Source organism: Hordeum vulgare, chromosome 3H (assembly GCF_904849725.1).
Source record: "Hordeum vulgare subsp. vulgare chromosome 3H, MorexV3_pseudomolecules_assembly, whole genome shotgun sequence".
Taxonomy (NCBI): domain Eukaryota; kingdom Viridiplantae; phylum Streptophyta; class Magnoliopsida; order Poales; family Poaceae; genus Hordeum; species Hordeum vulgare.
The window spans coordinates 298,846,810-298,870,478 of NC_058520.1; the positions used below are offsets into that span (position 1 = coordinate 298,846,810).

General features: G+C 53.7%; 1 protein-coding gene across 2 annotated transcripts in view; it reads right to left on the reverse strand.

Moving 5' to 3' along the window:
- Nucleotides 1–1,043: 1,043 nt before the first annotated feature.
- The window catches only part of LOC123443688, a 48,332-nt gene continuing 25,706 nt past the window's right edge, over nucleotides 1,044–23,669 (reverse strand). For both annotated transcript variants that reach the window (XM_045120190.1, XM_045120189.1), the window contains 5 exons: nucleotides 6,186–6,409; nucleotides 5,971–6,104; nucleotides 2,013–2,213; nucleotides 1,757–1,935; nucleotides 1,044–1,651 (listed from right to left, as the gene is read on the reverse strand). In XM_045120190.1, the coding sequence (XP_044976125.1) occupies nucleotides 1,538–1,651; nucleotides 1,757–1,935; nucleotides 2,013–2,213; nucleotides 5,971–6,104; nucleotides 6,186–6,409 (852 nt within the window). In that variant the 3' untranslated portion in view covers nucleotides 1,044–1,537. The remainder of the gene's footprint in view (nucleotides 1,652–1,756; nucleotides 1,936–2,012; nucleotides 2,214–5,970; nucleotides 6,105–6,185; nucleotides 6,410–23,669) is intronic.

Below are 23,669 nucleotides of genomic sequence, written 5' to 3' on the forward strand. Positions count from 1 at the left end.
AATTTGAATTGGATGCACAATTGATTTGGATCTCATTTGAGTGTCTTCAATTTGAATTGGATGCACAATTGATTGGGTCGTTGACACAGACTTCATTGTGAGATCTCTTGATGAATGTGTCCCTTGGTAAGTACCTAGATGGTGTGGCCTTGGTTGACAAACGGAAATGTTGCCCATGACACGTTAGTACCGCATAACACATGACGTCCAACAAAGTAACTTTCTCATGTAACTAAAAGAGGTCCAATCACATGATCAAAAAGATCCACCCAAACACCATTATAAAAAAAGAAAAATATACACTCACGAACAATTCACTGCGTATTGGTCAATACCAAACATTCTCCCACCAATAACTTTTTTGGTTTTCATCATTGACCCACTTTTTCCCTAAACTTTAACCATAAATTGACACATCCATCTGTAACCATGATTTCGTAAAGTCTATCCGTAGGAGTAGCATATCTAATTAAGAAAACATTGCATTGTAACCCCACACGCCAAACCAACTAACACTTAAATATTTTTCACAACTTCAAAAAACTTACCACGTGCAACCCCAAGAACATAAGCGGCACGGTAGCGCACACTGTCCTTCTAGTAATCAACTATGGCTTGATTTATTATCACATCATCAATTCCTCGGTACATTTAGCACCAAATTACTTGAATATAGCACCAAAAAACGCATCCAGCAATATAACATGATAATTATCTGAAAATTGTAGAAGCGTGATGGTATAAAATATACAGAGTTGACCTGATGTCCAGTTGCCACATTGATGTATGTCATCAATCATGCAGAGAATTCAGCACTTCTATATTGAGGCTCTGTTTGGTTCCAAATAAGTCACCAACTTATAAATTGAAAAATGCAAAAAATGACTTATTTTGCCAAACAGACTCAACTTATAAGTCACCCCAACTTATAAGTCATAAGTTGCTCCACCCCAACTTAAAACTTATAAGTTATTCACTTTTGCATGGAAAGGTGACTTATAAGTCAGATGACAATCAAACAGGCGTGACTTATAAGTCACTGGTTTTAAGTCACCTGACTTATTGAAACCAAACAGGGCCTGAGCGAACAAACAACCAAACAGAAGATTTTGTAGTTGGATGTCACTACACTTCACAATTTTACAACCTTCCTGTTGTGCTTCACTCACAGAGAGTTCACCATGGTATAAATCAAGACAACTCTGCTGCCCTGGTATACAGAAACTCTGCTTGCAATATCGGATGCAACGTACAAACAGTGATAACAAACACCAAAGTGACCCGCTATATATACAGCTTGAGAATTGCCCCCGGCCAGGCAGGTAACGAGGAACTGAGGACTACTTGAGGTTCATATAGCTTCCTTCCACTAAATTCATATTTTTCCCAGCTTTTAATTATGGCATCATGTTGATGTGCCATCTCTCACAAGAGCTTAACATCTCATGAAACAGACAATCGCATGACGAGATTAAATCAACAAGCACTTTCACCAGGACAAACCATGCACAGCAACACATCTCCTGTCTTGCTTGTTCTAGTCCTGATGTACTGTGGCAAACTCATTCTTTATCTGCACAAGCTTCACAGAACCATCGCCACCACACGAAACGAAACCATTAGACAAGACATTGATATCCGTTACAGCAGCCTGCAATAAACATGCATATGTATTAAAAAGAAAATTATGTCATAACATGACCGAAAGTCAACAACAATGTTGTTAAAAATTATCTACTCTATTGATATAGCATACCCTAACAACACCACCAAAGCCCCTGGAGGTTGGTTGAAAAAATGTGTGCCGCTCATGCAACTTCGGCCAATGAAAGACTAGCTGGAAATTTCTAGCATCCCAAAGCTTTACATCTCCATCTTTGCCTCCGGTCAAGAATAAAGTGGTATCTCGAATGGTCGATAGACTGGTGACACTCCCTGCAGATACAAGACAAGTGATAAGACAGAAATTCAACTTTAGAATTGATGAGTGTCATGGCAATGTGAGAGCTTACCTAAATGAGCCTTTGGTATATGCCAAATCATTCCACGGGAGCTACCCCCGGCAGAAGTTTTGTAATGCTTACTCTTTCCAGTAGAAACGAACCGGAAATCATGCAATGCCACATCTCCACTTTTCCCACCAGTTACAATCAGCGGTGAGATGGATCCACAGCCTATGTTGTTGTCGAACACAGAAAGAGAACGGGCTCCTCCTACAAGATGAAGTCCATGGTCAGCCATCCCTACTATATCTATAGAAAGAAGTCCACTTCACAACCTTTAACTATTGCAAGTTCACATTCAACCTTTAACTCATAAACCGTTTATTTTAAACCCTAACCTATGAAATCTAGTCACTTCACCCTCTTGATCCAACCTTAGGTGGTTTCTTGCTGACCTGACTGCCTCGTGGCAGACAACACAACTTATCCACATGATCCTTCCTCCTAGTCACTTACCCTCTTGATCCCTCCTCAGGTGGTTTGGTGCTGACACGAATGCGGCATGGCAGACAGACAGCCTCCCTCCCATGGGTTGCCTGTCAAGATCATTGCTGGACCGCTGAGGGACTGGTAAGACAAGATTTGCAAGGTGCACCTAGCTGTTTGTTTGCGACCAGTCGGAGGAGATGATGGCGCACCTTCTCACCGGTTGCTCTTTCTGACGCACCATGTGGAATTAGGTTATGATTTTGTGGACTGGTGGCAACAAGCATGCGACAGGTAGGAATGGCACATCCTCGATCATCATGTCGTTGGCATGGTGCGTCTGCAAGCATTATGATGGTGGTCATCTTCAAAAACACTCAGCCCAGCATAGCCCGCCTCGTTGACACTATCAAGGCAGAGACTACGCAATGGGCAACGGCAGGTGTGAGGGGTCTTGCGGTGTTGCTACCGTTGGGGCAGGGGCGGTACCTAACTTTTATTGGCGTGGTGTTGTAATTAGGGGTGTCACCCATCTTTGGGTCCCAGGGTTACTGAAATAGCACAAGGTTGTGGAGGAACAATTCCATCCTGCTGCTACAAAGTGTACGACACTGGCGTTGAAGGAACTATTTCAACGTGTTGCGTGAGATATCACTCTAGGGGCGAAAATAGGCCAACATGGCAGCAGGAGTTCAATCCAAGATCTTAGAGGTGCAGACCTCTTTTTATAGGGCTTTGGCAAACCGCCACATCTCAACTTCTACTTATCGCTCGAAGATTCTAGAAAACAGCTAGAAGACTCTAGAAACATTATCTATAGGATAAGAAAGCAAATGCAACCTATGAATTGAGGACCAACTTATCTAGAATGGAGTAGAGGTGTGTAGAATAACTCAAAACAAATTTGACTTGATTTCTGTATTATTCCTCATCACCCATGACGCAACCCCCGTGTCTCGGGCCTTCCTTCCCAGCGACAGCGTGCTCCACCACCCCCACTAGCTTTCCTGTCTTCCATCGCCTAACTGTCGTCGCACCATGGCCAACACCCCCCGCCCCAACCACCACCACCACCTCCAGCCATCTCCTTACTCGCCGCAGCCACCTGCTAGCATCAACCTAGGCTACTTCGCACCCCAACCATACAGGCGGATCGCCACCCACCCGCCTACCAGCAGCAGCAACCACAGTTCACCACCCCTTTGTCGTCTTCACGACCCCACCTGCCAACCAATTTTACACACCGTTATGACCGCACCACCCTCGCAACCCATTTATGGATCCACCCTGCCCATCACCTCCCTTCAGCCCCTGCCCAACCATCACCTCAGCTCAGGTTACAGTTCCGTCGTGCCTCGCTTCCACAAGACTTCCCAACATGTGATGGCTTGGTCGACCCTCTCGCTTGTCTCAACAGGTGCGAGCAATTTTTTCGTGGGCTGCGTACGGACAAGGGTGACAAGGTCTGGACCGCAGCCTACCACCTCACCGATTACACTCAATTCTGGTACTTAGCTTGAGCACAACTTCGGCATGCTGTTAGGGGTTCAACTTGGGCAGTTCGCGCATCTGCTGTTCACTTCCTCGGTTGTTGACCACAGCAGCAGATTTCTAGCCCTCATGTGCCACAACAATGAGCCGTTAACAATGTCCCAGTTTCTCTGCATAGCAAGGCTGCTCAAGGGTCTTCGTGTTGGCATCAAGCTTCAACGATCGTCTGACCTCAAGAGCAGCGGCATTTCCTTCCAACGACATCTGGACACGAGCCTCATGTGGTCAACACAACTCCGGCACCTTCCACGGCAGCACTAGCAACTGTTCTGCCATCGGGCACCTCAGCGCCAACCCCGCCACAGCGTGTTCATCCCCTCAACCCATCGTTGGGGCCTTTGCTTCAACTACGACAAGATTTATGTCCGGGGTCACCGGTGCGCGCAACTCTTCTTCATTGATGCTGGCGACTTCGACCAGGACAGGTTAATTAAACTGCTAACAACACGATCCTTATAGCTAACCGGCTCGCCACGCGTGGCTGGGCACATGACTCCGTCTGCCAACTTCGCCTCCGCGCCCACGAGAATGCAGAACACTATGCAAGACCTGCCCGTTCACTTCAGCAGTCCGCAACCTTGTCCAGACTTGGGTGGGATAGGCCTTTTGCACCGACTGCAGCTTCCCCCTCAAATGACGCCTGGTGGGATGTTGGCCTCAAGAATACCGACAACAATTTGGGAAGGCGACGCAGCGGCTGTCTCATCTATGTTATGTGGAATGCCTGGAAGGGGAGGAACCGGCGAATCTTCAAAGGCACAAGATTGACTTACATCGAGGTGGCGCACCTCACCTTCGAGGAGATCATGCGGCGCAATCTGGCCTTCCGGCCAAGAGCGATCCAAATTCATGAGTAGTTAGCATGCGGCACTTAGTGTGATCTTTCAGATCTTGGGGTTTCCGGCATGTCCCCTTTCAAAACATGCCACACTATTAATGAAAAGGCAGCGCTCCTGCCAGTTCCCCCTCAAATGACGCCTGGTGGGATGTTGGCCTCAAGAATACCGACAACAATTTGGGAAGGCGACGCAGCGGCTGCCTCATCTATGTTATGTGGAATGCCTGGAAGGGGAGGAACCGGCGAATCTTCAAAGGCACAAGATTGACTTACATCGAGGTGGCGCACCTCACCTTCGAGGAGATCATGCGGCGCAATCTAGCCTTCCGGCCAAGAGCGATCCAAATTCATGAGTAGTTAGCATGCGGCACTTAGTGTGATCTTTCAGATCTTGGGGTTTCCGGCATGTCCCCTTTCAAAACATGCCACACTATTAATGAAAAGGCAGCGCTCCTGCCAGTTCCTCGAAGACAGTTACAGCTTGCATAAGCTGTTTTTCAAGAAGGGGAGAGATGTTATGTGGGCCAACCCATCAAACGTGGAGTGTTATGGCTTCGGAATCCTAGTTGATTAAGTAAGTTTGTTAGGAAAGGGTCCAGCCAATTTAGAGATCGTATTAGAGTTCGAATAGACTTACTGGCTTGTCGGTCAAGTCTTGTCTACTATGTATAGGGGCCAACCCCTCTCAATAAAGCAGAGAAGAATATTGTCGTCTACTTTTATCTACTTTACAGTAAAAAAAAAGGTTTGTTATGTCAAGAAAGATTTTTATCATTTTGTCGTTCTCTTTTTCTTTTGTTGGTGTTTTGCTTGTTTTCACCCTTTGTGGTGCTGTGCACTTTTGTGCCTTCTCAGCGTTTTTTTAATTTAAAATGACATGGATTATGGTACATTCTCAATATAAAAAATTAATGACGTCCAGTTCAGCGGTTCTTTTTACATGTTTACGAGATCAATACTGCTATTTTTGTAGACGGTCATTTCTTAGTATGTGCTCCATTTCTACTTTTTATAATAGCCTATTAATATTATTCACTTCAACACTTAGGACAGATGTCATTTTTTTTAAAACTTAGGCTGCTATAGATATTAGTATTCTTCTACTATAAAATATTCCAAGTAAAAAGCTAGAATGGACTTTTTTTAATTCACCTTCATGACACACAATAGAAGTTTGACAAGTAGCTGGTGGAGCTAGCATATCCAAGATAACAACATTTGCGCCATTTGAATTGCATCCAGCTGCAGTAAGAACAGATCCACTTGCATCCACATATGCAACATCCCTGTCATCAATAAAAAAATAAGATACAGCATAACTGTATCGTCATTGCAAGTAGTTACATGAACAAGTTCAGTCCACATACGAAGCATGGCTGTTAAAGCACAAGGATGACTCTGTAGGATGGACATTGCTTCTTCCACCCACCTCAACTTGCCATGTACAAATTGTACCATCGAATGCAGCAGTTGCAAACCGCTGCCCGTAATAATCAAATTGAACAGCCGATATGGAAGCAAGTGCATAAGGTGGTGGAATATTAGCAGCAGGGAGAACACCATATGTAGCTCTTGCACTATCTTTACCAAACTGTAACAGCCAAAGCACCAAAGTTATCAGTGGATAATTAAACATGGGACCATATCTAGTTCAAACCACTACAGGTAATGATATGATAACCCTTTCGATCGACCCAGCAAAATAGTGAAATACTAGCTATTCAGAAAAGTCAACCATTTTGTTTCTTTATCCTCATGTTTGAAAACAAAATTATATTCATCAAGCGAGATCTCTTTATGTATAATATAAGGGTGGGTATACATTAAAGATCTGAAAACTTATATAGCAAAATAGCAGAAAAAATGCGTAGTGGGCACAATCTCCAAAGGTACAGTGCTTGCAATGTAGTAAATATATGTTTTTACATTCTACAGAAAGTCTTCATAGAAAATTCTCCATCTGTACCCTCCCATTTTACCTTGTAAATTATTTGTTCCTTTGTGGACAAATAAAAACTCCGCCTATGTTATCTCAACCTGGCCGGTCCCAAGCCCGGGTAAAGGAGGAGGGTTGTGATAGGCTTGGTGAGCCAACGTCAAAACTCAGCCACTCTTATGGAGACGAAACCCAAAAGATTTTCGTTGGGGGCGTAACCCTCTTAGCGACGCGTCACATCAAAACCCGGGTGTGGTGTCAGATGGGCAAGGGTCGGGCCGTCACCCCCATGGTGGCGTGCCGTATCTTGATCCGGATACGGTGGCAAGTGAGCAAGGATCGGGTCGTTGGATCCTTAGTGGCGCACTACATCGACGTCTGTGTGTAGTGGAAAATGAGCAAGGGTCTTCGCATTTGACTCGACGAATGTGAAGGGTAAGGAAGCTAGCCGAGCCTAGGAGGATTCGCTTAGGTAGTTGGAACGTAGGGTCTCTGACATGTAAGCTTCGGGAGGTAGTTGATACAGCAGTGAGGAGAGGCGTTGATATCCTTTGCGGAGGTAGTTGATACAACAGTGAGGAGAGGCGTTGATATCCTTTGCGTCCAAGAGACCAGATGGAGGGGACAGAAGGCGAAGGAGGTGGAGGGTACCGGCTTCAAGCTGTGGTACACGGGGACGGTTGCAAACAGAAATGGAGTAGGCATCTTGATCAACAGGAGCCTCAAGTATGGAGTGGTAGACGTCAGGAGACGTGGGGACCGGATTATCTTGGTCAAGCTGGTAGTTGGGGACTTAGTTCTCAACGTTATCAGCACGTATGCCCCGCAAGTAGGCCACAATGAGAACACCAAGAGGGAGTTCTGGGAAGACTTGGAGGACATGGTTACGAGTGTGCCGATTGGCGAGAGGCTCTTCATAGGAAGAGACCTCAATGGCCACGTGGGCACATCTAACACAGGTTTTGAAGGGGTGCATGGGGGATTTGGCTATGGCATCAGGAATCAAGAAAGAGAAGATGTCTTAAGCTTTGCGCTAGCCTACGACATGATCGTAGCTAACACCCTCTTTAAGAAGAGAGAATCACATCTAGTAACTTACAGTAGTGGGCAACACTCTAGCCAGATTGCTTTCATCCTCTCGAGAAGAGAAGACAGACGTGCATGCCTAGACTGTAAGGTGATACCTGAAGAGAGTGTTGTCCCTCGGCATAAGCTTGTGGTTGCTGACTTCCGCTTTCGGATTCATGTCCAGCAAGACAAGCATGCCAAAGTCGCTAGAATGAAGTGGTGGAAACTCAAGGGGGAGGTAGCTCAGGCGTTCAAGGAGAGAGTCATTAGGGAGGGCCCTTGGGAGGAAGGAAGCGATGCAGACAATATGTGGATGAAGATGGTGACTTGCATTCGCAAGGTGGCCTCGGAGGAGTTTGGAGTGTCTAGGGAAAGTAGAAGTGAAGCTAAAGATACCTGGCGGTGGAACGATGATGTCCAGAAGGCTATTAACGAGAAGAAAGATTGTATTAGACGCCTATACTTGGATAGGAGTGCGGACAACATAGAGAAGTGCAAGATGGCAAAGAAGGCCACAAAGCGAGCTGTGAGTGAAGCAAAGGGTCGGGCGTATAAGGACCTCTACCAGCGGTTAGACACAAAGGAAGACAAAATGGAAATCCATAAGATGGCCAAGATCCGGGAGAAGAAGACGAGGGATGTTGACCAAGTCAAATGCATCAAGGACGGAGCAGTCCAGCTCCTCGTGAAGGGCGAGGAGATTAAGCATAGATGGCTGAAGTACTTCGACAAGCTGTTCAATGGGAGAATGAGAGCTCTACCATTGAACTGGACGACTCCTTTGATGATACTAGCAGGGCGTTTTGTGCGGCGAATTCAGGAGTCGGAGGTCAAGGAGGCTCTAAAAAGGATGAAAGGAGGCAAGACGATGGGCCCTAATTGTATCCCCATTGAGGTGTGGAGAGGCCTCAGGGACATAGCGATAGTATGGCTAACCAAGCTTTTCAACCCCATTTTTCGGGAAAACAAGATGCCATACTCCCTCCGTCACGGTTTAGAAGGCACGCTTGGAAAATCTCTGGGACCAAGGTAGTCACCGATTGGTTGTGAGATGTAGCAGGTGTAGATGCTAATGCGCCTAATCAACTGAGAAAATACTAGTACTAATGCGTGAGCAGCAAATTGGGAGGGCGCATGCATGAGTAGTACTAGTACTAATTAATAAGAGTAATTGCTTTCGCGCCTTAAACCTTGTCTATTTTAAAAACGCACGCAAGTTTAACTGTGCCTTCTAAACCGTGACGGAGGGAGTAGTATATTAGTACCAATCTTCAAGAACATCTATTTGCGATCCCCGGCCAGGAGGGCAAGGTACTCCGCCTGCGTAAGGCTCTCTATGGCCTACGACAGGCACCTAGGGCGTGGAACCCCAAGCTGGACTCCACGCTAAGAAGATGGGCTTCGAGTAAAGCCCGCATGAGGCGGCCGTCTACCGACGGGGCAGTGGAGGAAATGCCCTGCTGGTGGGTGTCTATGTTGACGACTTGGTGATCACCGGCATCAAGGATGTAGAGGTGGCGGCCCAGATCACTCATCTGGAAGATGGCCTTCATTTCTTTCTTGAACGCCGCCACCTCTACATCCATGTGATCGCAAGTACCTTGCCCTCCTGGCCGGGGATCGCAAATACCGGCGGCTGATGCACGTAGACTTCCTCCTTCAAGTCGCCCTTGAGGAACACCGACTTCACATCCATGTGATGGACATGCCAGCCTCTTAGGCAGCTAGCGCAAGGAGAAGTCACACGGACTCCATCTGTGCCACGGGAGCGAAAGCATCGTCGAAGTCGACTCCTTCCTGCTGCAAGAAGCCTCGGGCCACCAAGCGAGACTTGTGCTTGATGATGGCGCCGGCTTCATCCCTCTTCAGCTTGAACACCCACTTAAGGGTGATCGGAGTTGACCACGAGGGAGGTCAGCGAGCTCCCAGGTGTGGTTCTGCTCGACCGCATCCATCTCCAAGTGCATCGCGGCGCGCCATGCCGCGTCTCACTCAGCCTCTGCAAAGGACCGTGTCGACGTTCTGGGAATGGGGGTACCCAGACCTGCGAGGGGCCAAGCCTCACGAGGAGGAACAACATCAAGACCCGCAGGGGGGCTCATTAGGACCCCTCCGGAGCGGCGGATATTCCGAGGCAAGGCCCAGCCTCAGGAGTCAAGGATGACGTGTAGGAAGGACAGGCGAGCAGCAGACAGCAGCGCGGAGCATTTTTCCCTTTAGTGCAAAGGGGGCAAGGACATACCGGGGTTCCCAAGGCATCTTCCAAAGGTTTCCCTTCTGGTGCAACAAAGCCGTCGCCGCCCGCCAGCAGGACAGACGTCATCCCTGGGCCCGTCCCTGCAGCGCTGGCAGCCACTTTGCAGGCGAAGACCACCTTTGGGCAGGAAAGCATGTTCCCCTGTTCCCCTTCAAAATTGGCCATTGTGGGATACCTTCCCGCCGAAACGATAAGGGAAGAGGACCGGGGCCGCCACTATATATAGAGGATAGGTTACTCCGTAGAAGAGATCCATTCATTCACACGCCGACACCACACAAAGGCCACCCAGCCTCCGGAGGCCCTCGAACATTGTACTAGTTCATCCACCAACCTCCACGAGAGGCAATCCACCAAAGCAGGAGTAGGGTATTATGCTTCCCAGCGGCCCGAACCTGGGTAAACTGTCGTGTTCTTTGTCTTCCTCATCATCGGGTGAGTTCTCTGCCTACCTCATCGAGTAGCGAGTTACGTGAGACGAGCCCACGAGAGATCGTCGTACACGCCCCTGAGTTTGAATCTTTAGGGTTTTGCGGAGCCCGAAATCCGACATTTGGCGCGCCAGGTAGGGGGCGTGTCAAGGTTTCCTCAAGCTCCGCCTTCACCAAGCTTCGCCGCTCCGATGGCCGACGCTCGCCGGGCGAGCGCCGAGCGCCGCGCCACCCGCGTTGCTCAAACGACGCCCGCAGGCCCCGCCAGCGCGCGCCGGTCACCGTCGCCCGTGGTGAACGCCGCCACGGGCCCCGACGCTCAAGAACAGCAAGGTTCCTCCCAGCCGGCTACCAAGCACCCGGACGGCCGCACCGCCACTCCGTCGCTCGTCCGGGCTTCCGGGTCGGCCTCGCGCGCCCGGCCGGAGATGCCACACGACCGGCGCGCGCTTGCCATGGCCACCGAGCTGCTCCGCTACCGACCCGCCCCTGACCGCCACAACGACTGGCTCCAGCGAATCTAGGAGCTCGGCGCCGCTGCCGGTGATTCCGCGGCGCTCTCCTGCTCATTTCGACCCCAACTTTCAGGGCACTCGTGACCGCACCCCCACCGTGAACGGTTCATCGCCAACTTCCAGGGCACTCGCGACCACGCCCCCACCGTGAACGCTTCACCGCTCTCCTGCTCATTTCGAACACTTCATCGTCAACTTCCAGGGCACTCGTGACCGCGCCCCCACCGTGAACGACCTGCGGCGCATCAAGCAGCAGGAGGAGGAGACCTTGCACAAGTTCATACAACGCTTCACGGTCATCGCCTCAAGATCCCCAAGGCGTCGGACGAGGCCGTCATCTCGGCCTTCTCCGACGGAGTCACCGACCTCAAGATGAAGGAGGAGCTCGCCATGAGTGATGAAAAGAGCACTGCACTGCAGATGTTCAACTTGGCAAACAAGTGCGCCAGGGCTGAAGAAGGTCGCCTATCACTCCTCGGGCCTCAGGCGGCGGAACCAGAAGAGAAGACCAAGGCCAAGGAGACGAAGCGCAAGGCTCCTGCGGTGCTCACAGCCGAGCCTGAGACGAAGTACGGCCAAGGGGGAGAGCGTCCGTCAGGAGGGGGGCCAACGTGCATCTTCCATCGCACCAGCGGCCATGATACCTCCGAGTGCCAAGAGCTCTGACTGGTCCGTGCCGAGCACTTCAGCAGGCGCCCTGGACCGGGAGACAGAGGCCCCGCGCGCGGCGGTGGTCGCTGTGGAGGCCGTTGGGACGACCGGGAGCCGCTGGGACGACCGGGAGCCGCGCCAAGGGTGGCGTGAACAGCCTCATGAAGGCCGTTGGCGCGGCCAACCTCGCGAGGACCGCTGGCGCGACCAGGCTCGGGACGACCGCTGGCGCGACGACCCTCAGGGGGGGCAACGACGCGGTCAGCCTCGTGAGGCTGGACTGCCTCCGCCACCCAGAAGGAGGGATGAAGACAGGCAGGACGATGGGGCTGGGGGCTTCCAGGAGGTCAGGGCGGTGGCCTCCATCCTAGGCGGTGCCCAGATCCCGGCCTCCCACCACACCTTCAAGCAGTTCGCACGAGAGGTGAATGTCGCTCTCTCGAAGCCTGAAGCGATGCGCCCCCTCAACTGGTCTCGAACCACCATCACCTTCGACCCAAGTGATCAGCTCAGGTGCTCGTTCATGGTCGGCAAACTCCCCATGATGTGCACCCCGACCATCAGCAACGTCCTCGTCATCAAGACCCTTATGGACAATGGAGCGGGGCTCAACGTCCTCTCGATCGAGACCTTCAAGAAACTCCAGCTGCCGTACGAACAGCACATGCCGACCAAGCCCTTCTCAGGAGTTACGGAGGGGTCCACCCTGCCCATCGGGCAGGTGCATCTGCCAGTCACATTCGATGAGCGCAAGAACTACCACACTGAGATCATCATCTTCGACGTCGCGCACATCCACCTGTCGTACAACGCGATCCTTGGGTACCCGGCTCTCGCCAAGTTCATGGCAGTGACCCACCATGACTACAACGTCCTCCAGATGCCAGGGAGCGGCGGCGTCATCAACATCACCTGCGACGAGAAGGATGTCGTCTGTACACTCGAGCGCGCCTACCGCGCAGCGGCGGCGGAACACTCAGACGACGAAGAAGACGAGCCACCTCACGAGGACCCACGCAAGAAGAAGAAGCAGCTCCCTCCCCACGGAGCGCCCTGGGGCTTCGGGCTCCGTGCCCGAGGACAGGGTCATGTCTCTCATCGCATAGGAAGGCGCGCTCGGCGCCCCCCTTGGCTCAGGGCTGGGGGCTCCCACCGGGGAGGCTCCGGGCCTGACAAGTGAGGCGAGGGTGGCGCTCAAGCACAACCCGAGGGCGAGCTCCGGCGCGCGTCCGCCCAGCTCCCGTGAGCCCGTCATCAGAGCAATCCAAGAACTTCGAGAGGCCCAGGCCGTGCGGGGAGGGGACCGCCCAGCACCACCAATCGCAGTCGCCGTCCTCGGCACGGTCGATCGGCCCTGCATCTGCATCAACGCGCTCGCCATCGGAAGAGCCGCGGCCCAAAGCCCCTTCTGGCCCGCGCGAGCTGACCATCGGTGGGTGTGCCCGAGCGCTGGCACCCTCATGCCCTTCTGGCTGGGGAACGCGGCTGCCACCTACCAGCGGCTCCAGCTGGCCATGCTCATGCCTTGCCTGCTGGGGCGTGGCAAGGAAGAGGAGGAGATGCTCGGGCCGTGCGAAGGTCCCGAGCCTCGGGAGACGGCGGATCTGTGAGGGTCACGACCGTGGAAGCCGGAGATCGGGCGACGGCGGCGCCTCGGCCCTTCAGCGGCATTGCCGCCAGGTGACTTTTTATTGGCTGCTGGCGGGTAACTTTTTGGCTCACTCCGTCCGAGGGCGCCCACAGGGCAGCGTGACCTCCAGGAGTTTAGGGCATTCCCTAGCCGCCACTTTCATTTAAGTTGTTTCTGTCGCACCCACTTCAAACCCTAACATTCTACCTTGCTTGCGTCTTTGGGCGGTCGACCCCCGCTTGGGGGCTCCGGTCGAAGCTTATCCTTGCAGGCCTCCTGAGGCAGCAGACACCCTGTCTCACTCCCAAAGAAGAAGTCAGCAGGGTTACCAATGACCCAAAAGGAATCAGGCGCCTATACCTCGGGGGTAGGGACACTCGCGAGGCCAAAGCGTCCTCGCGACCTCCCAGATACACCCCCACCGTGACACTCTCACGTAATAACCAGCCGAGGCTGTATACGCGCAGGGCCCCCCGAGGACGCGGAGGGGTCCATGCCACGCCTAGTGGAAGCCCTATGCTCCGCGCTGGGGAGAAGACTCAAAGGAATCAGGCGCCTATGCCTCGGGGGTAGGGACACTCGCGCGGCCAAAGCGTCCTCACGACCTCCCAGATACACCCCCACCGTGACACTCTCACATAATAACGAGCCGAAGATGTACACGCCCGGGGCCCCCGAGGACGCGGAGCGGTCCCTCCCACGCCTAGTGGAAGCCCTACGCTCCGCGCTGGGGTGAAGACGAAGGCAATCAACTCAGTCCGCCAATGACTCCGTCCGCAGCTGGCAAGGAAATCAACTCAGTCCACCAATGACTATGCCCGCTGCTGGCAAGGAAATCAACCCAGTCCACCTACGACTACGCCCACGCCCAGTGCGGGGGACACACAACTGGAGGTACGGAGCCGCTCGTACGTCAAGGGGGACCCCTGAGCATCGCGACTCAGGGCCTAACTGCGCCCGTAGCCCCTTCCCCCTTTGGGTCGTCCTGGTTTTCGGTCGGTTCAATCGCGGCGTAGGTATGCGCGGGGCGGGCCCTGCCGACGCAGAGTGCTGAAGGAGTTTGGGAGTCTCAAATTGTCAGTCTCTTAGGGAGAACGCCGAAGTCGCTCGTACGTCAAGGGGGACTCCTGAGCATCGCGACTCAGGGGCCTAACTGTGCTCGTAGCCCCTTCCCCCTACGGGTCGTCTTGGTTTCCGGTCGGCTCAATCGCGGCGGAGGTACGCGCGGGGCGGGTCCTGCCGACGCAGAGTGCTGAAGGAGTTCGGGAGTCTCAAATTGTTAGTTTCTTAGGAGGGACATCGGAGTCGCTCGCACGTCAAGGGGGACCCCTGAGCATCGCGACTCAGGGGCCTAACTGCGCTCGTAGCCCCTTCCCCCTTTGGGTCGTCCTGGCTTCCGGTCGGTTCAATCGCGACGGAGATACGCGCGGGGCGGGCCCTGCCGACGCAGGGTGTTGAAGGTGTTCCGAAGTTTCAAAATAATCGCCGCGTTCCCCTCATGGGGGCTGCTCGCACATCAAGTGGGACTCCTGAGCATCGCGACTCAGGAGCCTAACTGCGCCCGTAGCCCCTTCCCTCTTGGGCCGCCCAGGCGGTCCAACGACGGCGGAGGTACGCGCGGCGCGGGCCCTGCCGACGCATAGTATCACAGCAAACATGAAAGAAACGAGGCGAAGAGACCATTCAAGCAGTCAGCCGGTTATTACAAGCCTTAATAGGTCCTTGAAAATGCAAATAAGTTTGACGCCTCCACGAGGCACGATGTGCATTACAGGAAAAAATTAGGGGGAAGAAATCAGGCGAAGCCGCCTCCGCCGATCGCTCCATCCGCAAGGGGCTTGCCGTCGGCGTCAGTGGCACCGTCTTCCCCATCGTCGGCTTCAGCGGCATCCGGAGACGAGGGAACTGCGACGCGGGCGAACCTCTTCACCAGCGCCTCCACGAGGCACTTCACCGCCTCCGCGGCGCTGTGGCGGGCTTCAGTGTGGACCGGCAGGATCACGGAGCCGAAGTCAAATCCCGGCTCGCGAAGATGAAGGTGACTGAAGACGCGTGTCGCGGCCTCAAAGAAGAGGTCGCGGCACTCGTTGTCCAAGATCTTGTCCACCTGGACGACGGTGTTCTTCAACGCCACGGCGAGCTCCGACGCGAGCACGGCGAAGCCGCTCTCTGGGGTGGCCAGAGGCTCGTCGAACCCATCCCGGCAGAGGGTGCGGAGCGTCATGCGAAGCCTAAGTTCAACATCAGGGAAGCTGACCAGCTCCACGGCCTTCTTCTTCTCGGCCGCTGAGAGGGCTTCCCCCTTGGCATCGAGAATGGTCTTCCTCGAGGTGATCTCCTTCTCCTGCTCGTCCAAGCGCGCCTGCTTCGCGCCCAGGCGATTTTCCCCCTAGGACAGCTCTTCTTCCCGTGCGGCGAGCTTGGCCTTGCGGGCCGCGAGTTCCTCCTCCCGCAGGCGAAGCTGCTCGGATAGCTTGGCTTGTTCTGCCTGGAAGGCCTTCAGGCGAGGCTCCGCCTCTTCGCAGCGTTTGGCAGCTGTCGCGGCTTCCTCTAACGCCTCCTCGCACTCGCACGCAGCGCGAGCGGCCTTGGCCTCCTCCTCGCCTTTCGCCATCACAACCGTGACCCTATCCAGGGCAGCGAAGGCCTGGTTCAGGACGCCCTGGACGTATACCGAGGCCCTCTGGACCTCCCCCTAAGGAGCCTCTAGTGTTGTCCCGAGCGGTGCCGTCGGGGATGCAGCGTCATGAGGGACAGGGGACTCCGAAGGTTGCTCGGAGGTTGCGAGCATTGGCGCATCGGCGGACTGAGGACCCTCAAGAGCCTGGCCCTCGGGCAACGGCGCTACCACGACCACCTCAGGACGCTTCGGGGGGCTCGGCGACCAAGGCCAGAGAGGTCGTCCCGCGAGCCTCCTCTTCTTCATCGGCAGGCTGCGACGCGTTGGGGAGAGCCAGCGGTGCGTCAGGAGTCGCCTTCGGTTTGACGCCCGCCTTCTTCTTCTTCACCCCTGACGAAGCAACGCCCCTGGACATCAGGCAAAATGAGAATCAGTCGTGCGCGGACAATGAACGCGTGGAGCGTACCAAGACGAGCCACTTACTCTTCGACATCGCACCATCTCTTCCTCCTCTCCGCCCCGGCGACGGCAGGGGCGGCAGGGCCCCTCATGGAGGGGGCCGAGCCCGGCGCCTCAGATTTCCCGCCGACAGAGGCAGGACACGCCGAGGGTGGCTCAGCCTCGTGCTTCTGGGGGGCGAGCACGCACGCGGAACGCGTGGCGCGCGGGGCCGACGCGGGTCCCCTGGAGGTCCTGGTCGGGCGCGAGGAGATCACCGCGGAGACCTCGCCGGTGGCATCATCATCTTCAAGCTCGCGCAGAAGGATGGCCTGTGACTGGGGAGACGCGCTCGCGGCGCATTCTCCGAGTCCTCCCCATCGGAGGTGTCGTCCGATAACACCTCTACCGGACCAGAGCCCTCGGCCGGGAAGAGCCCCCGCTCATCGAAGACAGGCAGCGCGGCAATCAGATCGGTCTGGTCGTCGAGGCGGTACAGCGGACCCAGAGCCTCGGGCAGGTCACCAGGGTCACCACCCAGCAAGATCGCCACGACTCTGTTCAGCTCCTCAGTGTGAAGGTCCCTGGGACCGGGGCCTGAGCTCGTCGTCACCAGCCTGGTAGTCCCACAGGGGCCTGGAGTGGGCCTGGAGGGGCGTCAGCGCTGCGCCAAGAATTCCTTCACTATCATTCCACCAGTCAGCCTCCTGGTGCTGATGTCGCGGGAGAAGCACTACAGGATGGGCACGGCCCGAGGGTCGGAGAGCTTCGCTGAGATCCACGCAAAAGTCTTCTCCGATAGCCCCTTCGGCTCCTCCAGCCGAGGGTTGCATCCTTGAAGCTCATGAGAACCCAACGATGCCTGAGGTTTTCCACCTTCTTCCCGGCCTTCAGGAGCAAATTGCCACTCTAGGCCGCTACGAAGGAGACGCATGCCGACAAATGGGCGCCGTCGTGCAGGCGCAGGCTGAAGAAATGGCGGAAGAGGGCTGCTGAAGGTCGCACGCCTACGAAGGCCTCGTAGTAGAAAGCAAAGATGGAGAGGAGCAAAATGGAGTTGGGCTGGAGGTGAAGGGCCTGGATCCCGTAGTGGTCCAGGATGGCAGTGAAGAACGAGGAGAAAGGCGGCACCAGCCTGGCGAAGACGCTATGGAGGAAGAAGGGGTATACCGCCTTCGACGCGGGCCGCTTTGCTGCGGCGTCGGGCAAGATAACATCAAGCCTGTGCTCGTTGGACTCGGCCGCTTTGCTGCGGAGGAGCCGGTGCGGGTCCTTCCGTCTCGGGCTTCTGCTTGCTGGCAGGCGCCATCGCTGGACCGACAAGGGAGCGGCGCGGTGCTAGATCTAGGAGGCGCCGATTGGAGTTGGAGACCAAGAAGGAAGAGCGAGTGCAGGAGAAGGGAAAGCAATAATGGACCAACGCAGCGAGTCAGGTCCCTAATAACTCGAGTGAAGACAGAAGGCAAGGGAGACCCGACATCAGCCGCGTGACGCGCACCGGCCTGGCCCACAGGCATTTAGGGCCCGCGGCGCCTCAGGCCGCCCCCCAAGGCTTCGCCCAGAAGCCAACCCGATCGCGTCATGGGCCCGGGGGCTACTGTCGGCGTTCTGGGAATGGGGTACCCAGACCTGCCTGCCTGTGGCCCAGGGCTAGCCCACTTCATCAAGCAAGCACGATCGGGCGCGGTACCACTCAAGGCAAGGCCCTCGCGAGAGGCCAAGCCTAGCGAGGAGGAACAACATCAAGACCCGTAGGGGGCCTCATCAGGACCCCTCCGAAGCGGCGGATATTCCGAGGAAGGGCCCAACCTCAGGAGTAAAGGATGACGTGTAGGAAGGATAGGCGCGCAGCAGACAGTAGCGCGGAGCAGTTTCCCCTTTAGGGCAAAGGGGCAAGGACGTACCGGGGTTCCCAAGGCATCTTCCAAAGGTTTCCCTTCTGGTGCAACAAAGCCGTTGCCGCCCGCCAGCAGGACAGACATCATCCCTAGACCCGTCCCTGTTGTTAGGAATAAGCAACTTGTATTCCCATGAGGCCATAGGCCAGTATATATACAGGAAACCCCTTATATATCGGGATAAATACAAAAGGGTACATGACTTATATTATAACCCTAACACCCCCCCCCCTCAAACTCATGGTGGATGAACAACACTGAGTTTGGAGAGATAAAAGCCATGTTGTGCTCTAGTCTGGGCCTTCGTCAGGAAATCCGCCAACTGTAACTCGGAAGGCACATACTGAAGAGCAATGACCTGATCCTGCACACCAGCCCGCACATAGAAAGCATCAACACCAATATGTTTGGTGAGCTCATGCTTCACAGGATCGCGCGCAATGCTAATAGCACATGTACTGTCAGATAAGAGCAGAGTCGGTGTAGTGACAGAAACACCGAAATCCTGAAGTAACCACCATAACCAAGTCACCTCTGCCGTTAAAAGAGCCATCGCTCGCAACTCAGCCTCTACACTCGAACGGGAAACTGCGATCTGTTTCTTCGTCTTCCAGGCAATGAGAGAACCACCAAGAAAAACACAGTAAGCAGAAAGTGAACGGCGATCAGAAGGATCACTACCCCACGTAGCATCCGAATAGGCCTGAAGCTGTAAAGAACTAGAGCGAGGAAAGAATAGACGGTGAGAGATCATGCCCCGAAGATATCGGACAACACGAAGGAGATGACTATAGTGAACCGATGTGGGAGCGGAGACGAACTGACTCAGAATATGAACCGGATAAGAGATATCCGGACGAGTGACACCTAGATAGACAAGACTGACAACAAGATGACGATAACGCATCGGGTTAGGCAGGGGATCACCATCAGTAGCACGGATGTGAACATTGAGCTCCATAGGAGTCCCAACAATGCGCTCATCAGTAAGAGCAGCACGAGCAAGAAGATCATGGATATACTTTTCCTGGGATATAAAAAAGCCATCAGAGGTAGAAGAGACTTCAATCCCAAGAAAGTAGCGAAGAGGTCCAAGATCAGACATAAGAAACTGCTCACTAAGACGGGCCTTTACAAAGGCAATATACTCGGGGTCATCCCCAGTGATGATCATGTCATCAACATAGAGAAGAAGAAGAGTCCGACAATCAGGAGAAAGGTGAATAAACAATGTTGGATCATGAGCACTCGCTGAAAAACCAGCGGCAGTCACCACAGAGGCAAAACGCTCAAACCAGGCACGAGGGCTTGCTTAAGGCCATAGAGAGAGCGACGAAGACGACATACCATGCCATCAGGAACAGAATACCCAGGTGATGGCTGCATGTACACCTCCTCACGCAGCTCACCATTAAGAAAGACATTCTTAACATCAAGCTGAGATATAGACCAGTGGCGTGCAGAGGCCACGGCAAGAAATGTACGTACAGTGGTCATATGGGCCACAGGAGCAAAAGGCTCGTCATAATCACGACCATGCTCCTGCTGAAAACCACGAGCCACAAGACGAGCTTTGTGACGCTCAAGAGAACCATCAGAGCGAGTCTTAACCTTGTAAATCCACTTACAAGTGATGGGACGGACTCCGGGAGGAAGGGCAACAAGATCCCACGTACCAGTGCGTTCAAGAGTAGCAATCTCCTCTGCCATCGCAAACTGCCATTCAGGATGAACAACAGCCTCACGATAGGAAGTCGGCTCAAGAACAGCAGCACCAACGGTGGGAAATCCAAGGCGATCAACAGGCGGACGAGGGCGAGAACGCAAGGCATAGGGAGGCTAAGATGAGGATGACGACACATCCGCAGAGGCATCCACGTGACGTGAACGACGAGTGTAACACTAAGGAAAAGATGGAACAATGCAAGGGGGAATCGCCAAGGTAGAATCGGGGGGTGAAGACGTAGAAGTCACCGGAGATGAGGGTGCAGAATCCGGTGACATGCCAGGAGAGGAAACCGTGGGAGATGGTGGTAGCAAATCGCCAAGAGGTGGAGAAGCAGAGGGAGCGGAACGAATAGGTAAAGGCTCGATGGGGGTGAGAGGTGTATCAGGAAAAGTGAGGAAAGAGATATCCTCCACTGAAAAGGTCGAGGAAGATGGGCGTGGGTAGAAGGGACTAGACTCGTCAAAAGTCACATCCCGAGAGATACGCATCCGACGACGGATAGGATCCCAAAAACGATAGCCCTTATGTTCATCACTGTAGCCTAAGAAGACACACTCAACAGACTGAGCGGTCAGTTTGGTGCGTTCGCGAGGGGCAAGAAGAACATAGCAAACACAACCAAATAGGCGAAGCATTGAATAATCGGGAGAACGATGAAAAAGACGCTCAAAAGGAACACCACCTTGTAGAGCAGTGGAAGGTTGTAGATTGGTGAGATAGGTGGAGGTGGAGACGGCCTCAGCCCAGAAATGAGGCGGGAGAGAGGCAGCAATCATCATCGCACGAGCCGTCTCAAGAAAGTGACGATGCTTGCGCTCAGCTACACCATTCTGAGCATGAGCACCAGGACAATAGAACTGAGCAAGTGTACCCTGCTCAGCGAGAAATCCACGCAACATCTTGGAGATATACTCTCCAACAGAGTCAGCACGGAACACACGAATAGGCGTAGAGAACTGAGTGTGAATCATGGCAGCAAAACGCTTATAGATAGATAATACCTCACTACGAGAAGACAAAAAATAGATCCACGTGTATCGAGAGAAATCATCTATAAAGATAATATAGTAGTGATGGCATCCCTTCGAGGAAAAGGGAGCTGGACCCCAAACATCCGAGTGGACAAGGTCAAAAGGACGCTGAGACACAGTCTCGCTATGAGGATAAGGTAACTGAACCTGTTTACCAAGCCGGCAGCCCTGACAGTCTAAAGACACACCACCAAAAACGGATCCAAGAAGACCACACCGAACTAAGGATGAGAGACGAGAGCCACATAAATGACCCAGACGATGATGCCACTCTTGAAAAGAGCTGGTAGACAAGGCAACAGAAGAGGAGAGACTAGCTGCGGTGGCAGCGGATGGAAGGTGAAGCCAGTCAAGCTCCGAGAGACCCTGAGAGTCACGGCGCCGGGGGCCAGCACCAAGAAGAGCACCAGTTTGACGGTCCAGAACTGAACATGAGTCGAAGTCAAAGATGACCCGACAATCAGAGTCAACAATCTGGCCACAAGAAAGGAGCTGCATGGTAAGCCGGGAACATGAGCAACATCGGGAACATGAAAAGATGAAGTGCTAAGAGTGCCTCAGCCAGTAACCGGGAGAGAAGTACCATCAGCAGTAAGAACATGAACAGGAGAATCAAGAGGTCGAGTAGATGACAGAGTGGATGAATCAGGAGTCATATGAAAAGATGCTCCAGTATCAAGAACCCACGGAGATGTACCTGCGTGTGTAGAAGGTGGTCTCACAATGCCAGAAGTCCGTAGCAGAACCAACAGGACCTGTCGAGGAAGAAACAACAGATGGAGCTAGCAGACATTGAAATCGTCCAATCTCCTGCTCAGTCAGGGGCGCAACTGAAGATGTCGAAGGCAAGCAGCAGGGCGCGAAGTCGCGCAATCTCGTCCTCGGTGAAGTACACAGCTGAAGTAGGCGGCGTAATGGCATGAGGAGAGAAACGACCACCACCACCTGTGGAAGCCGCTAAATATGGCGGTGTAGCATGTCCAGTATCGTCTGAAAAGACCGGTGGAGAAGACGAGGCCGTGTGCAGACAAGCACCAAGCGCCAAGGGAAGACGCGTGGACGAAGAGTAGTCCATGGAGTCATAGGCACCAGGACAACCGGTGAAAGTCGCGAGAGGTGTCGGGGAAGAGCGACATGCACCGATGAAAATCGCGAGAGGAGTCGGTGTAGAGCGACAATCACCATATGTACAGCTCGCAGGAGCAACAGAAGAACTACCAGCACAGCCGTCAGGAGTCACGGGAAGCAAGGGACTGCAATGTTGCATGCTGGTGTAGACCATTTTTTTTCTCTTCTTTTTTTGTCAACGACTGCGTGTAAGCCCGATCCGATCTGGATGGCAGAATCGAGCAGCTGAGCGGCGGGATCCGATCTGGAAGGCTGAGGCGAGCAGGAAGAGGAGCAGCTTGTCAGCAGGATTCGTCCTGGAAGTCAAGCACGCAACTGTAACTCGGGTCAAGCGGATCGGCCGCCTCGTCACAGCCGGGACGACTGGAGGTCTGGCGACGGGATCTGGAAGGCTCGATGGAGGAGATTTCGGTGGGCCTGGAGCGCGAGATTTCGGTGGGCCTGGAGCGCTTCGATCACGGGAGGTCGTGGTCTTCGATCTGGAGCGGGTTCTGGAGCGCTTAGATCGGAACAACCTATCTGGAGCGGGGCTTCTATCCCACGGGAACCAGCAGCAGTTGGAGACGGCTTCGATCAGGAGCGGGGCCTGCAGCGCTTCTATCCCACGGGAACCAGCAGCGGTTTGGAGATGGCTTCGATCTGCAGCGGAACGGGAAGGAGAAGGAGGTCGAGGAAGACTTCGATCAGGAGCAGGAGGCAAGCGTTGGCACGAGCTGATGAGGAGGAGCCGCTGCCTGACGAGAACGAGCCAGAGAGGAGGGCGGCGGCGTGGAGCGGATCAATAGCACGAGTTGCCGCGTGCAAAAGTTAACCTAGCTCTAATACCATGTTAGGAATAACCAACTTGGATTCCCATGAGGCCATAGGCCAGTATATATACATGTACAGGTGGTGGACTATATGCAGGAAACCCCTTATATATCAGGATAAATACAAAAGGGTACATGACTTATATTATAACTCTAACACTTGCAGCGCTGGTAACCACTTTGCAGGCGAAGACCACCTTTGGGCAAGAGAGCATGTTCCCCTGTTCCCTTTCAAAATTGGCCACTGTGGGATCCCTTCCCGCCGAAACGATAAGGGAAGAGGACCGGGGCCGCCAGTATATATAGAGGATAGGTTACTCCGTAGATGAGATCCATTCATTCGCACGCCGACACCACACAAAGGCCACCCAGCCTCCGGAGGCCCTCGAACACTGTACTAATTCATCCACCAAACTCCACGAGAGGCAATCCACCAAAGCAGGAGTAGGGTATTACGCTTCCCAGCGGCCCGAACCTAGGTAAACTGTCGTGTTCTATGCCTACCTCATCGAGTAGCAAGTTAGGTGAGGCGAGCCCGCGAGAGATCTTCGTACACGCCCCTGAGTTCGAATCTTTAGGGTTTTGCGAAGCCAGAAATCCGACAGACCGAGGTTCGCCGTCCTCACACGCGAGTTTTAGCTGCGCCTCCAGGTCGCTTGGCACCAGCCCAGGCACCGGTTGGTCGCCGAGTAGATTTTCCATCGTACGAC